At 40.3% G+C, this 16,521-nt stretch overlaps 1 protein-coding gene across 1 annotated transcript in view; it reads right to left on the reverse strand.

Moving 5' to 3' along the window:
- Window positions 1-9,196, reverse strand: part of CHPT1 (choline phosphotransferase 1) — a gene marked incomplete at its 5' end in the record, with an annotated part of 11,340 nt that extends 2,144 nt beyond the window's left edge. Inside the window, 4 exons of the mRNA XM_010294726.1 lie at window positions 2,562-2,693; window positions 4,259-4,343; window positions 7,853-7,994; window positions 9,049-9,196. Coding sequence (XP_010293028.1) covers window positions 2,562-2,693; window positions 4,259-4,343; window positions 7,853-7,994; window positions 9,049-9,196 — 507 coding nt within the window. The remainder of the gene's footprint in view (window positions 1-2,561; window positions 2,694-4,258; window positions 4,344-7,852; window positions 7,995-9,048) is intronic.
- Between the last annotated feature and the right edge of the window lie 7,325 nt (window positions 9,197-16,521).

Genomic DNA, 16,521 nt, shown 5'->3' on the forward strand with positions numbered 1-16,521 from the left:
CAGACTTTGAGGAGTCCTCCCCCTGAGGAGGAAGGAGCAGCAGAGACCAGGTGTGATGAACTGACCACGCCCCATATTCCCCATCCCCCTGCGCTGCTCAGGGGAGGAGGTAGTAGAGAAATCAGGGCAAAAGCGAGCCTGGGAAGAAGGGAGAGGTGGGGGGAAGGTGTTTTAAGATTTGGTTTTAGTTCTCATTATCTCTACTCTGATTTTGATTGCAATAAATTAATTTCCCCAAGTCAAGTCTGTTTTGCCTACGATGGTAATTGCTGACTGATCTCTCCCTGCCCTTATCTTGACCCACAAGCTTCTTGCTGTATTTTCTCTCCCCTGCCCAGCTGAGGCAGGGAGTGACAGAGCAGCTTTGGTGGGCACCTGGCATCCAGCCACGGTCAACCCACCACAGTGATGTATGCACAGAGACACTTTACAGAATGACCAACAGAAGATTGCTGGGGGTGGAGGGAGGGAATCTATTCCCCACACACCCCCTGACCCTTCCATGTTTAGCATTCTTAGAGACAACTTAAACTCACCTTTAATTGAGAGGCAGAGAAGAGGTTTTTTGTAAGAAGTTGGAGACCTAATAAAGGACATATGAAGAGTCCATACCAGGAAGCTCAAACATGGCAGAAGGAAAGTAGTCTAGGTGCCAAGTTTGCCATAAGAAATCACCCTGTCATTCCTTGCTTCCTTGCTTGTGGATACTTGGCAAGTATGATTAAGGTACTGAGATGTTCCTGTGAACAAAGTGGTCTCTTAGCATAATATAAATAATGTTCAACTCTATGCTGAACAGCAAAATTCACAGAAAAGCCTGTGGGTGTCCCAGTCTGAAGACAGGACAAACCACAAAGGCTTACATCCAGAGCAGAGCTGACAAAGGCTTCCACTCTAAGCCAACTAAGGATGCACCAGTCCTGCTAAAGGGATCTGCTGCAGGCAGCAATCAGTTCCTGGCTCATGTCTTGGCACGACGTGCAACAGCTATGCAGGGTTAGCGCCCATGGCGCAGCTCTGGCACATCCACACAAACCGTGCAAACCGTGGCTCATGTCTCCGCTGGGCCTCCTGCCTGTCACGCCTTAAGTTTTTACTGCAGTTACTCGCTCCCAAGTGCCTGAAAGACAAGGCTTCCTGAAATAGTATCAGAAAACTGAGCGCGCTAAACCCACAAAATCCTCTCCCCACTACCTTTACAGATTTGTCTCTGGAGCAACTACCCTCAAAGCTACACCTAAGCATCAAGGGAAATATGGTTTGCTCAGAAGTGTCTGTGAGTGAGTTGACATACGTACAGCGATGACTGCTGGTTACCAGGACCCAGGGGTGCTCTGAATGAGCAAGGCAGATAAGGTGTTTGACAGAACAGATGAACTGCGTCAAGTTAAATCTTGAGGCTCTCAGTCTTCTTTATCAGCATTCCCCCTCTTGCACCAAGTTAGTAGCTCACTAGGTGAACTCTACTCAGCAAGACAGTCTGTAAAATACCTGTTTTCTAGTGTTTGAAAAATGTCATGCTGGGGGGGGTGGGGAATAAAAATCAGCTGGCTCCATTACTGTTGTTAGTAAATATGTAGTAAGGCAGATTTTATTTTTTTAATCCACTGATGAGGTTTTTAATTACAAAAGAGATAAAGATAAAAAAATCTCTTCATTTTAATGATTAAAGTAAATTCCTAGTTCAGATAATTAAATCAAAAGTCACAGCACCATTAGTAAGGCTTGAGGGACCAGAGTTATGATGTTAAGGACAGACACGGTATTTCTAAGAGTAAGTTAAAACTGAAAGTTCTAACCAATACCTTCAACACAAAGTATGTCTTTGCATCAGTGTCATATATAATCTCTCTGTAGGAGCCTGAGTCTAGTTCAGTGTCTTGGGCACAATGAAACTAGTAATATAGTGGCAGAGCAGAATGGGAAAATGTGCAGTGCCCACTGATCCAGCAAGCATTAAACCAAGAACCAGTTTAGTTTTAGGAGGTGTAGGACTGAAACAAGGTTCCTTACCACCAACTTCTGTGAGATTTTAGCATTCACAAATCCAAATGTCAAGACATACAGGCAAGAATGTTTTTCAAACAGCTGAGTTGTAGACTTTTTATAGATCATAATGGCCAGTATGATAAGTAGTCCAATGTGCAGGCCTGGCGAGAGAACACTTGTTCCCTGAAATACAAATGGACAGAAAACTTGTCTTAGGCTTCGGGCATGCATTAAGGTCCAGATTTTATGCTTATTGCAAATACCATTAAAACAAACCCAGCATTGTCAAAACTCAGGGAAAGTCCATTAGCATTATGCCAATGCTGTTAGTATCCTTTGCAGTGACCAGTAATCAATTTTGTAAGAAAATTCTTTGCTGGTTCCTGTGACAGAAGAAATGCAGTAACAGGCAGAAAGAAGGCAGATAATGAAGTCTTTGCTTTAGCCATCCAACACTCATATACTTGCCTGCTTAAATGCTTAAACAGAGAAAACCCTTACGATCATCTGAAATGCAATAAATCATGGGCATAAACTATTCAAACCGCGCTAAGATTTTTAAAGCAACTTACTGCTATTGTAGATCCATTCTTTCCAACCCCTCCACCAAAGATGACACGGAAGTAATTGAAAAAAGAAAGTGCTGTTCCACACAGAATGCCAAAAACTGCAAGGAACTTCAGTTCTAAGCCCACTAAAGGGACCTTAGCAGGAAAAACAAGAGAAAGATACTAAAAGTTAAGGATAACACCTTTTTGAAAAGTGATTAAAAAACTACTGATACCTACTAAACAATTGTTTTATTTGAACACTTGCTTTCCCAGGAACACGGTCAGGAGGACAGTGTTTGGAATTTTCTTCCCTTCTAAGGAGATGACAAATTTCTTTCATAGTGTTTAAACTCAACTTTTGAGTACTTAAGTTCTCATCTTGAAATTCAGCTAAATCTTACTGTGTTTGTCCTTACGATGTTCTTTGCATATTTTTACTACATAAACGAAAACTTGACACAGACTACTGCATCACCAAGGCATGAGATGGGGGGAGAAGGATAGTTCCTTCTGTTTCACCGGGTAACACAGGACTAAACCACAGGAAACAGAAACACCATCTGCAGGCTTTGTGTTTTGATACATGTTATTTGTATGCTGTATCTTTGCATTTAGAAAAATCTCCAGATAAAAATTTTAATTAAACATTTACCTTTCAGAATCAATTGCAGTTTCAAGGAAACTTCCAAAGGCAGCAGAGGATTTAAAAAAACAGTAGTAGTAATAAATTGAAACCATTGACTGTATTTTTGAATATAGATTGTTTTGAGATACAGCATAACTACCACAGATTTTAATACTGAAGGAAAATCAATCATAAAAAGTCTAATGCATCTACTTTATTTTCCGACATGAAAACAAGCTGTTTGAAAAACAGAACAAAAGTGTCCTGCAGGATGGGGAAATGAAACAAAGTTTAGCTAAACGTTTCTTAATTGCTGAGTAAACTTGTGAGTTAATTTGAATTTAGATTAATTTGCATTGGTTATCGATAGCATGGAATGGTCTCAGATCTTCTATGTGCTGTAACCAAGCAGAACTGTACATTTCTGAGTAAAGATCCTAGAAAGGATGAGGACGTTTGTCTAATATACTTTTGATCCTGTCCACTGAAGCGCATCTTTAAAGATCAGAATAAAAGCCAGAGATTGGGAAATGCTTTTGGACAGAAAAAAATTCTTTAAATATAGATATTTACATTTATGTCAGCTCTGACATAACTTAAAAATCAGTACATCTCTATTGGCATGTAAATATGGATTACTTAACCAAAAACCCCCTAACTTCATCCCATGGTTTTGTTAAAGTATTTAATCTTTAAATTTTAAAATAAAGCATCCTATAAATCACCTAACCAAACAGAAATGTATGTCTTACAATAAAATATAAAAAAGAAATAAAACTAGAACAAAACCTACTTGTTAAAGCTTAAGTATCTGCAGAGTATAGTTCCAGATCAGATGTTTGTATGTGGCAGATGGGGTCTTTTTTTCCTCTAATGTAACTCTAAATTTGTGCATAGGAAGTCACACTATTATATCTAAGTTAACTACAACATAAAAATAACCTACATTTGTACAATAAGCTAAACCAGAACATTAGATAACTAGTAGGTGTTGAGGGAACTTGCAGAAGGTAGCTTCAAATACCTCAGGAACTGTGAACACTTAACAGGACCTGAAAACTCAACAGGAACTCTGAATACTTAATACACTTACCTTATAGTCCCATATTGCTGTTCCACCATATGCAGATATCAAGAGCAGTATGGTTATGGCTATCTGAACTTCAGTTACATCAACTCTATGAAGGAAAAAAAAGGGAAATTTAGTTAAAGGTCTTTTTACTGTAAGCATAAGGTGGGCAAGGAGGGAAATAAAAAACCCAGTGACTTCAAATTATCTCCGTAAAAGTACTTCAAATTACATAATGTATATAGAATATGATTTTCCTTGGCTGAGAAAGATATCTATATGGAGGGACACATCTTTGGTTAAGATTTAAAATTAAACCTATACTCATTATCTAGAGCAAGCTACATAAAATTGTAATAGGGAGAAAACCTTTAATGAATACATTTGAGAATTTTGTATATATTTACACAGTTGTTGCTATGTAAGTGTCAAATCAAAGTTCAAGCAAGCTCATAGTAAATGAAAACAAACATTTCCATTAAAAGCATATCATATAAAAGTATGGACCGTGCAGGCTGGGACAGAAAGGATTTCTTTAAGCCATCATATCATTAAAACTTGACAGATACAGTCAGCAAAACAGAAGGGCAGTATTTTGAGGACTGAGTCAGCAGATAGCTAAGCATCTTTCCTGTTTCAGAGGACATGTAATTGATATCTCGCTTTTTTCCATGAAAACGTTCTTAAAATAGGTGGCCTTGTATGCTCCTTAGTCTAGACTCTCTATTCCACCTTTTTTGTTCTTGGACAAGATAGTCAAACCCTTTTTTTCCTTATTTGATTGATGAAATGTTTTGAGAAGACCTGATTATATAAAAAAGTCAAGAAGAAGCTTGAGAGAAATAATTGGTTTTTTTCAATAAAGCTTTAAAATAATTAAATAAAATGAGTAAGTCCACAACTAAAGTACTGTTTATGCTACTGAAGGTTTTGAGACAGGTACCTGATCTTTGTGCTGAAGTTACCAGCTAACAGTGACAATGTATGTTTAACATACATTTCCTTAACCAGTTAGAATAAATTTGCTGGTTTAAGGTATTATGACCAAAGTCAACACGTATCATTACTTGCTTTGCATGTGAACTGTTTGCACAGGAAACTGTATTTTTAAAGGAAGATAGGAATCAACTCTTGGCTAATGGAAAACATTTATCTGATCTTGATAATCACAGTAGCATTAAACCCTCTTCTTTCATTGGAAAGGTTGCAATATAATATGCTAAGTTTCATCACGAGCTTCAGACTCCTAGTCTTAGAAGAGCCAAAGTTTAAGCTGCTGAGGTGCTCATCACTGTCCAAAGCCACTGAAATGGGTAATCTTCTCCTTCCTATGCCATCCCACTCCCTCACTTGTACTAGCTGTTGCGCTCATCGGACTGTGAGGTGAACCAGTTCAGCCTGCTAGCCTTATGTAGGTTTTTAATCTTCTGTCTTTTTAATCTTCTGTTTCATGGATTGGCTTTAAGTCAAGTGATAGAGTCTGTTCAGGGGGGAAACGGGACAGCATGGCTGGGAGTGGGCTTTTCCCTCGCTACCAGGGATGAAGTCTTACATCTGCCCAGTCATTGCTGTAGCTGCATGCTGAACTTGTCTGTTACGTCATGCAAAAGCATCCATATGCAAGTGCAAGTGTTCAGAGTTTGCACTCTGCGCTATTAAGACCTAGATTTCTAAGCTGTACTGAACTTGCTGCTTGTTGGCAGCGGGAGGAGGCTCGAACTTAAGTTGAGTCATTATATGTGCCAAAGTTTAGTATATAACTTTACAGAAGCTTCGACAGTTAATTGCAACACAGCCCAAATCAGATTTTAATCAGACACTGTGTGGTATTTTGCACAACCGGACAGTGGCACAATACCCAGCTGCTCTGATCCTTCCTGGCCATCAGCACTAGGACTCCCTCATCTGTTATTTGACTTCTAAAATCAAGTGCCACTAATTCAGGAACAGCATCAGTGAAAGCTTCCGTCCATGTTGTTAAGTATTATCATACTTATAGCAACATACTATTGTCTTCATTTAGCCTCTCACCTCCATGCTTAGGAGAAATAAAATTGCAAGCCCTGAAACAATTCTGACCTGTTCTCACAAAACAGAAATAAGTTATCTTTGAGAAAAGTTGTGTCTATTTAACTTCAAACAGTAAGTGTGGAACACCAGGCCATTCTGAACTGCTTGTACTATGCATTATCACTATATTTATGTAGAAGCCATTAAGCTTTTAATAAAGAAGTTTTTACGTGGCATGGAGCCTCAGTGCCTTCCTGATGTAGGAAAATAATTTTCACATTTTATGCAAGAACAACAGGGACACAAAAGCAATCATTTACGAAAAATCCCAGTGCTCATGGCATAGTCCATCTCCCTTCACTGTAGTCCACTGTCACGTACAGAAATTATCCTATCTCAGCCATCACTCTAAAGCATCTATTTTTGTTTACAGCACAAGATGTCCTAAAAACCACTAGGATGGGTAGGCAGGTAGAAGAGTTATAGTTTGTGTGGTAAAATACATTTTCAGCAAATAAAAAAATAGTGTTACCACAAAGACAGCTTTCTTTTGAGACCAACATCAAACAGTATGCAAGGATAGCTGATCACTAGCCCGTGTGCCCAGTGATGCTCAGATTTGCTAAGATGCTTCTTGCAGGTCAGAGCTAAGTAGGACTATAAACAGGTGACTTAGCAAGTGACTAGGATTACCAGAGGGATAGCCTTCATCTACCACATATTTCCAATTTTGCTGCTATGGAAGTCTCTGATCTTTTCCTCTTTTCGGAAATCATTACCAAAGTGGAGCTCACTGTTTAAAAACAGCAAAAGGCCGTGGCTAGGCACCACCACAGCTGCAGGAGGGTGCAGTGATCACTATTAGGCATTGAATTGAAATTGTTATCTTCCACATGAATGTCATGACTCCTCCTCCTACAGTGCAGTAAGAACAGATGAAATTTCTACCAAGTCATGAACAGCATCACAGCAATCACAAGAACTGTGACCTGACACAAAACCTAAAGGATATCAAAACCAATAGGAGACAGATTAAAAGCAAAGCCCCCACACAAACCTGGGGTAATTCTTCAAGCGCTGCCATAGCTCTGTGGCAGTGGATGCAGAGTTCATTCGAAGGAAGACTGAAGATGCTTATGGAAGGGAAACTCATTAGGAGGGGAATTTCTACAAAATGCGTGTGGTTCAGAGTCCCCTGGGCTGAAAACATTCTGTGGCTGGGAGGTTGCAAAGGAAGGTACTGTAGATGCTTGCTCTGTCCCTACTCCTACACAGAGCACTTGTTTATACTGCAGAGAAGACCTCTCTGGCCTGAGCCTGCCTGGTGCTTGTATGGGTTCTGAGAACAAATCCACAGACAAAAAAGCCAAACACATGCAAACAAAGCATATATAGCTGAAATCAGCTGCTAAAAGACCAACTCCTCTGCTCACTATTATGCAGAGTTTTAAAGTTCTTGCCAGGTAAAACATAAGTCTGCTAGGGTGGAAGGGAGATGAGGAAGAGGTGAGAGGAAGAGACAGCAGGGAAAAAAAACAAGAAATGGAAATCAAGTAGCTAGCAGTCTCAGACATTAAGCTACATGTACTTCTAAAGATGCCTACTTACTTTCCAAACCTTAGTATGCCTGATACATATGTCTGCCAGTGAGCAGAATAGAACATGAACAGTCCCACAAAACAACAGAAAAACAACCAGTCAGGATTTGTTCCTAGTCGGATTGCTATGCAGGATCCAAGGACAACAAAAACTGAAAAGCAGAAATGAACATGTTAGTCATATACCCTCTTCGCTTGCAGTTAAGAAAAATAAAATAAAAAAAAAAAATCACAAGGCATTTTATATCACTATAACAAAGTAATGATATTACTGATACTTTACTGAGTAGCTAAGCTCAAGGACAGTCCTGACAGGAGAGACCAAAACACAGGACTCCTTTTCTTCCAAGTGAGGGCCCCACTTCTAGCCTACAGTGGTTGATCTCCCTTCTTCTGGCCTTGTCATCTCATGTTCTTTGCGACACTGACAGCCTCGCCTGAAAGGTCCAGCTCAGAGAGACTGGTAGAGTTGTGCTTCTCTGGGAAGTGAGGTGTAAAGAACATACCAAATCCCAGGACAAATGTTTCGGCCATTAAGCTTTTATAGAAGTAGGGGCATTGCCACCAACAGCAGCAAAGTTATGGACAGTAAAACTGAGCAAGGCGTACTTTTTAAGGACTCCAAATCAACTTTTTTAAAAACTCATTCTTCTAAGGAACATAAATTATCCTTCTCCTGAGTGCCAGGCTGGATGCCTTATTATCAAACTGATATTTTGGCACCTCACTCCTAAAGCGGAATCCTTAGTTTCACATGCCAGCATCAATCTCTTAGGTCTTTAAAATCCCTTATTGGACATCACCTGTACTTTACTGGAAAACACAGGCTATGTATAGTAATGACCTCTAAGCATACTCCTACGGAATTCTTTGTTTACCACCTAACTCATTCGAAGAACACTGTATATGAAGATGTCCAGTAAGTAAGAGCAGAATGTTACCCAACATCTGCCAAAGGTAATTCTGAAATATCCTCCCCGATACTGGTCAGGGATGCAAAGGTCAGGAGCAGCCTTGGCTGTAGTGATCAGGAGATGGTGAAGTTACCCTAAAAGAAGGGAACATGCTGACCCTGCTCTGAGCAGGGGATTGGACTAGATGATCTCCAGAGGTCCTTTCCAATTTCAACAAATTGTGATTAATCAGCTCCTCTTGAAAATACGTAACTTTTTAAAACTAGGATGGGTAACAGTATGTTAAGGCTACCTGTGGAAATAGAGTCGCAACCATGATCAAAGAGTTCTCCTAGAGGAGAACTACTGTTTGTTCTTCTGGCTTGCTTCCCATCAATGGCATCCAGAGACTGGTAGATAAAAAGTCCTAATGCACCCAGGATGTATGCCCAAAAAGGTGCCTGAAAGAGATTCACATAAAAAGTCACTAGGCAGTTCCAAATTTCTTAGCTGATTATCTATTTCATTATGGATAAAATAATGTTCAGCACAAAACTATACTACATTGTGCTATTTTTTACTTAGTTAATGGACAAACCAAATTCTGTACATTACTACATGACATGTACTAACTACTATAATGAATTACTCCACATACACCAGTGAAATACAGGTCCTTCTATTTATTTTTAAAAAACCCCACAAACAAAAAAAACCCAACACTTTAACCTCTCTTCTGCATCAACTGACTTATTTTTCTACCTTAAACCCACAGTATTTCTATAATTATTTGTATTCTTTGTGCTGAAAAATGTTATGAAAATAAAATTAATCTTTAAAAAAGAAAGCAGTAGTAAGGCACTTACTAAAGTTCTCAGCAGTTTATGTGACAGACGCTTAGATGATTTGCTCAGATTTACAACATCCAGATATAAAACCCCATTACCTTTTACTAAATAAAGACTTCAGCTTTTAGGGGAAGAGATTTTTTTTTCCAACATACAAAAATTGAATACATAGGCACTTTGGACAAGGGTTTGAAGAAATGAAGTCATTCACTAAATATGAAGGAGCAACTATCCACTTAGTATAGACTATCAAGAGTTTCAAAACAAGCTGTGAATCAGTTACATTAACACCAGTCTTAGGTTCAAAGGAACTGTCTTACAGTAGTATCTTTCAAAAGCATTATTTTCATATGCAGTCAGTATGTCTTTGTCTAGGAATTAGTTTTTACTAAAAATTATTTATAACACGTTCTGAACAAAGTACAGGTAACATTTTTGCCTCAAGTAGTTTCCAGTGGTATCCTTAACATTTAGAACCACTGTTCATTAAAAGAGAGTCAAAGTGAGGTTTAAATGTTGGAAGTGCAACCTGCAGGTTAAACAAGTGAACAGCCACAGGCAGCCACAGAGCTGAATCCTTCCCCACTCCCAGGTAAGGGACAGCTGCTGTGGCTCTACACCTCTGCAGTTCCTCTCCTGCAGGACAAATAGACCAACATGATTTACATGTATTTCCTAAATTCAGTAAAGGCTATTAAGCAGATTTAGACAACAGATCAAATCTCACTGAGCGGAGATTTGTCCACACTCGCATAAACCCAGTGTCACTGCTGGGGAAAAACGAGAAATAACAGTTGCCAATCAGTTCATAGGCAGGGACAGGAGAAGGCAGCAATAAGAATGCAGACGAGGTGAGCTGCTCCTCCAGACATTCTGTTTGGTCATCATCGTTACACTCACTGACAAGCTAGGAAAAAAGTTGTGCCTCCCGTTAGGCTGATCACAAAACACATCCTTCCCAAGAACCAGCATGCTTAAGGGAATTTCTGTTCTGAGCCTTTTTTTGCTGTTATTCAAGACTTCCTCATGTATTCAAGGCTGGCCAATACACCATGTTACCGCTTAATTTTGTGCTTTCAATATGGAAACAATATTGTGAGCAAATTTATGATTTTCCTGCTACCCAGTATTTGGATAATTTCATTAATAAAATATTCCACCGTTTCAAGTCAAATGGTTGGCTGCTTTGCCCAGCTTTGAAGAAGACAACAGTCAATGAATTGGAGACTCCAGCCATAGGTGAGAAGTCTGGATTTGTATGTACGTAGAAGCCTAGAAAACTTAGAAAATTCTTCAAAACTGGCAAGGTTGTCTTTCCCTTAATCCAAGGAAACTAAAAAAAAATTGTAATCAATTGGAAGCCTTCCAAGATGCTGGAAGCCTTCAGCAGGTAAAAGAGGATGAGTAGATATTCTCATTCCAATGGACTTTTAACATACTGGTATCTGATAACACCCTCAAAGATCACACTATAGAAATCCAGGTCAAGTGATGGCAGCAATACATGTTTGATGTTTACCAGTGGAATTAGTTGGGTTATTTAGGTTTCTTCCTCCTTGTTAGTCCAGTTAAACAGAGGAATTTTGTGTTGGGAAATGGGGTTAAACCAGAAAATCAGTTCTTAGCCATCTTTTGAAAAAGTTTCTCTCCTTTGACAAAGGGGGAAGGACAGAGCCTATGGACAACAGGAGGAGCCCATGGCCACCCTCGGTTCACAGATCACCGTGATCCACCTCCATGTGGAGGAACAGAGAGCTCAAGGGCCTCTCCTGGTGCAAACTCACTTGGTCAGACATTCTGCAGGGGGGCAGCGGCTACCTGTCAGTCCCTGTTCTGGCCCTCTACCTTTCCAAAATAGAGGGCCATTGCTCCAGTATTTCAGCACATAAAAGCACAATTAGGACCCTGTTGAAGCTAGGATCACTTTACTTGGGATATAGTCCACATACTAAAGCTACCACAGTACCTATACCAGCTTTTTCAGAATAACTTTGTTATTATTACAAATGTTATTTGTATGGAGAACAACAGATATTCTCAAGCAAGGCAGCTCTTGACACAGAGCTATGAATGAAGCATTATGAGCAGAAAGGCTAGGAGAAACCACCAGTTTCACTGTAGTCCTTTAAAGTAGTATTTTAAAGACATTTCCAATTTTACCACCAATATTACTGTGAAGTGCCACCAAGGTAATCTGCAATGTTTTACAAGGTGTCCTTACCGTGACATACTTCTACTACTTAAGAAAAGATAGCTTGAGATCTGTCAAAACTTGTCACGCTAATCCCTGTATTCTGGCAAGTAAGCCAGGCCACACCTGGCAATTCTGTCCAGGACACCACTGGTTTTTTGGTTGCATTAGGCTCCCCTCCTTTTGCAACCACCTACCTGTAACTGAAATAGATCTTAGTTTGCTTTAAAGTCATCAGGTTCTCCCTATCACGGACAAAAGTAGACTCTATCCAGTGCTAAATATGCAATTTAAATTCCTTAACCAATCTGCATTCACACCCCACTCAGTGTGAGGCACATCAGCAATTAAGTCAAATGCCAGAGTGTGGGCAGTTTCTTATTTAACTGGATCATTTCCATAACTGAAACACTAGTCAGGAACAGAAACCTGTTATGTCACTTTTTTTTATCATTAGCTGTAGTGCTATATGCCATATGCTTGGTATTATCACAGTCTTTTGAAATGCAAGCTCCATGAAATACAGCCTTAATTCCAACCAAAACAGAAGGCTTGCATGCTGGTTACTGCAGTCAGTTTATGAAAGTTTCCAGAACGCATAGAACATGATGCAAGAATTCTGTTCAAGGTAACATCGTCTACCCTTACCTTACCTCAAAACAAGTATAACACATTAAATGCAAAAATAAACAAATGAATCAGCTTCAACTCAAACCTCTGTTATTAGGTCTTTTTGACAAAGCAGTGGCTTTTGTCGAGTAGCAAGTTATAGTACAGCTAAAATCATTAAGACTGCTGATCCAAGTTTGTTTGCATTAGCTCCTGCTGGGACAAATCAAAGCAACAGTCCCCCCGGACTCCAAAACTAAAATGCTCTGCTGCTTGATGATCTGGAAAGAGGGGGAGAGTTTTCATCCTCATCCTCATCAGGATCATCTGTATCCATCTTCACCTGTAGCAGATGCATCTGCAGCCCCACAGTTGCAGAGAAGGGGAGAAGATCCTAGTAAGAACAGGGGAATAGTTGTCAAAGAGCTTAGAAACACACTCCGGTGCATTTCATCCCTAGGCTGTCAGTTCAAATTTAATCCAAAGTGGTAATAACCAAAGGTCACTTGTGATCAACTATGATTTTGCAGATTAAATGAATGCTCTGATGTTTTAATCGGTAAAATACAGTTTTCCAGATCACTAAAGGTACACAGAGGTTTCTGAAGTTCCTAATAACCACAGATTCTCTCTGCTATCCACCCTCTCAATACAGCTACAGCTGCCATCTCCTCCACCTTCTCACATGCCTGGCTCTTCATCCAGGGATGTCCCCTGCTGGCTTCCCACGCTGGACCCAAGTAGTTTGCAAATTAGAGAAGTGAGAGCATTTGAGAATGCTGACATGGCTGACAGGCTCAGCAGAAAGGTCAGGAGGCTCCCAATAATCATCAGCTTTTCACTGATGAGGTGTTTATTATCTCTGCCCAAAGTTATATCCTGTCCAAGCAAATGTATTATTTGGCCAGAGCTAGATGCTATTTTCATGGAACTAGAAGAGAACACAAACCCGGGGCAGAGGGGGAAGAAGGCTTCTCCGCTTCAATTAAAAAGGATGTCTGAAAGATGATACAGCCACAGAATCTGGTCACACACAGATTTGGTACAGCAGGTCTGGTCATCTACAGAACCAGAAGGTGTCAAAGCAAAACAGTGCATATAGCGTTTGACAGCTATGTGTGGCATGCCTCTCCTTCAGGAAAAAGTGTAGGTTGAACAGCACTCCGCACTCCTCATTCTTCTGCTCCTGAGATTCTGCATGACAGAAGAGCACGGACAGCTGCAGAAGACTAGATGTGCCAAGAAGGTCCCTTACCACTCATTTCAAGAAAAGCTCTCAAGCCCGGAGAGTTCCACTGCCCAAGCTTATGCAACATTTAAAGATTCAGCCCCCCTTAATTACTGATCACATTTAGTCATAATCTCACTTCCTTAATCTAACAACACAGCAACTAATTTCACCCTGGTTTACCCAGTGCCCCTCTGGAACAGACCCAGAATAAAGAGAGACATTTTTACTGGACCTCCTCCCTCTTCTCCCCAAACATGTATCATTTCCCTCACTTCTGTTTCGCACACTATGTACAATCGTACTAATAGCAGGAGAAGGGAGGGGGCTGTTTAAACCTGCATTACAGCAAGGGGGAGAGGGCAGGGAGGAAAAAAAATAAAAGATCTTACTATAGCTCAAGCGCCTTTCATGCACACCAGGGACTCCCTGCATTCCTTTAGTGAAAAGGAGCTCTGAAAGAGCTCCCTCTGAAAGAGCTCCCATCCTTCTGAACCTGTTGGGGTTCCTGGATCTTTGCTGTCTTCCTTTATGCCAAATACCTTTCTCCCATTCACTACTGAGTGCTCCATTCTTCACTCAGGGGCATGGGACTCCCCGCCCCACTCACTGCTTCGCACCTCTCCTCTACCAGGTCAGGGGCTTAATGTTTCTTCCTTCATGTCTCCAGTTGACAGCAGCTGTTTCAGTTCCCCCTCTTCTCTACTTCTTTAATCTCTCTCGTACAAAGCTCGGGTGTGCCCTTGCTACGTACATAATTCCATGCCTCTCAATATCTTCCCTTCATTTCTTCCTCTGACAGAAAAAAACTCAAGACGATGCCTCTTTCAGTTTAAAATATAGGGTTTGGCGGGGGGTGTGTGTGTGTGTGTTTTGTTTTTGTTTAAAGGAAGTTTTAAAAAAAGAGATTGAGAGAAGCAGAAACAGCACCTCACCAATGGTCCTTTCCCTCCAAGAGCTAGCTGGAGCCACCTAGACCCTCCCCTACTTTTTGGTCTCCCAGATGCATGGCTTTCTAAACAGTGTGTTTCAGCAAGGTATAGCATGCTTTTATAAACGCATGACACCGTTTCTTAAGCAATTCTACAGAGTTAGCCATCACAAGGCTCCCTTCCCTCCCTAGCTCTGCTCCCTGCATGAGAACCCTTAAGCCCCTGTTCCCTTTCGCCATCACTGCCCAAACTGCAAATTCATAATCCATGCTTTTCTCTTCCTGTATTCCTCTATTCCCAGTAACCTGCAGGAAATTATAGACAACAGAAACAAAGGTCTTAAAAAAACCACAAATAAATGAGACATGATGAAACCTAAGAAGCTGTGTGCATGCAGGACAAGTCTTTATCACTGGATGAAATCTATTCTGATCAGTTTGGGAGGCTCTTTGCTTAGATCCTGCTATAACTGCTACAGGATTTTTTAAAAAATAGATATAAATTCAATACAAAATAATAATTACTGTGAGCATGGACTTCTGTCCTAAAGTTCTAGCTTCCCATGGTGTTCTAGAGAGACCTGTAGCCAGCCTTGAAGGATTACCAAAGCTAGGCCCCTCCACAAGCAACCATGAAAGCAGCAGGATCAGAGTTTCCTTTCTCTTTTTTAATAAGATAGAGAATTATGTTTAGCCAGTTTTCTTCCTGGTGTTGATGCAAGGGAAAAATTAACATGTCAGTCTTCCCCAAAATGGGAAGGGGTAACCAGAGATTCATGTGCAAAGCCTAATGAAGTAACTGTAGCTACTTCAGAGCAGTCAGCTTGCAGTAGAGCAAAACAGTTTGCTGTCAAATGGTGAGGATAAAATGGAAATCCTCACCTAAGACATGCTCCTTTTACACTCTAATGCAGCAAATACACACCGTTCATACTTAAAGTCAGCAAAACTTTTCATTCCTAAATATTTTATAATTACTCTGTGTGTGTGTCCCCAAAAAAAGAAAAAGAAAAAAAAAACCAGCCTGCAGTCACAATGAAAAAAATATTTCAGCCCTCCACAGAACATGTAATATGCAGGTAGTGTCCTCACCACCACCACATTTGGTCTAGCAGTCGCATATGTTATTTCTATAGATTACTGTCCTAAGTTACACAGAGTAGGAAACTGGACAAACACTCTACAAAAACCTACGCACACGGATTTTAGTTACAACAGTGCTTGAGGGCTGCAGTCTGCTAATGGCTTAGCTACAAATAAGAAAGCTTATGTTGAAATGTGCATTTACAGGAGACAGTGGTACAATGCATGTTTCTACCAGACAACAAAACATAACTGAAGGAGACAATATTTTATAAAGCCAAAACATACTGTGCTAGTCAGTAACAAACTGGCTTTTAGTGGCTACTGATGCTGATGAAGATTAAAAGAATAGTGCATAAGGAAGTAACAGCTACACAGTAAGAGAACAAGAGAGCATTGTATGGTTTTGGACATTAATTCCTCTGTGTATGGGGGGGGAAGTGTTATTAAATTGTGAAATACACTGCAATAGGACATCATAGAAGCTGAAAGTACAAACAGATTCAAAACAAGTAATTCAAAAGGCAAAATCATGAGGAGGAAAGTGTCTATGGGGAAATAGATCCATCAGTTGATGTTCCAACAAGTAACCTGGGTAGAATTTCGCCCTGAGAAACCCCTAAACCAGTCTTTCAGCAGCTGGAAGGGTATACTGGGGGAAGATCTCTTTTCTAAGCATGTGCTAGCAGCTACTCTCCAAGGGAGTTCTGAGCTAGGTGGACTAATCAGGCATGAGGATGCTTTCATTTGTAAGACTTGGTTTTGTAACTTACCAGCTAGCAGTCTTACTTCTTTTGGATGGCTTGTACCAACATCAAGACTTCAGTGTTTTCAATAGAGGACTAATAGATATGTCCCACTTAAGACTAGTTTGGCGGGGGGGGGGGGGGGGGAAC

This window comes from Phaethon lepturus, unplaced genomic scaffold (assembly GCF_000687285.1).
Source record: "Phaethon lepturus isolate BGI_N335 unplaced genomic scaffold, ASM68728v1 scaffold5219, whole genome shotgun sequence".
Taxonomy (NCBI): Eukaryota; Metazoa; Chordata; class Aves; order Phaethontiformes; family Phaethontidae; genus Phaethon; species Phaethon lepturus.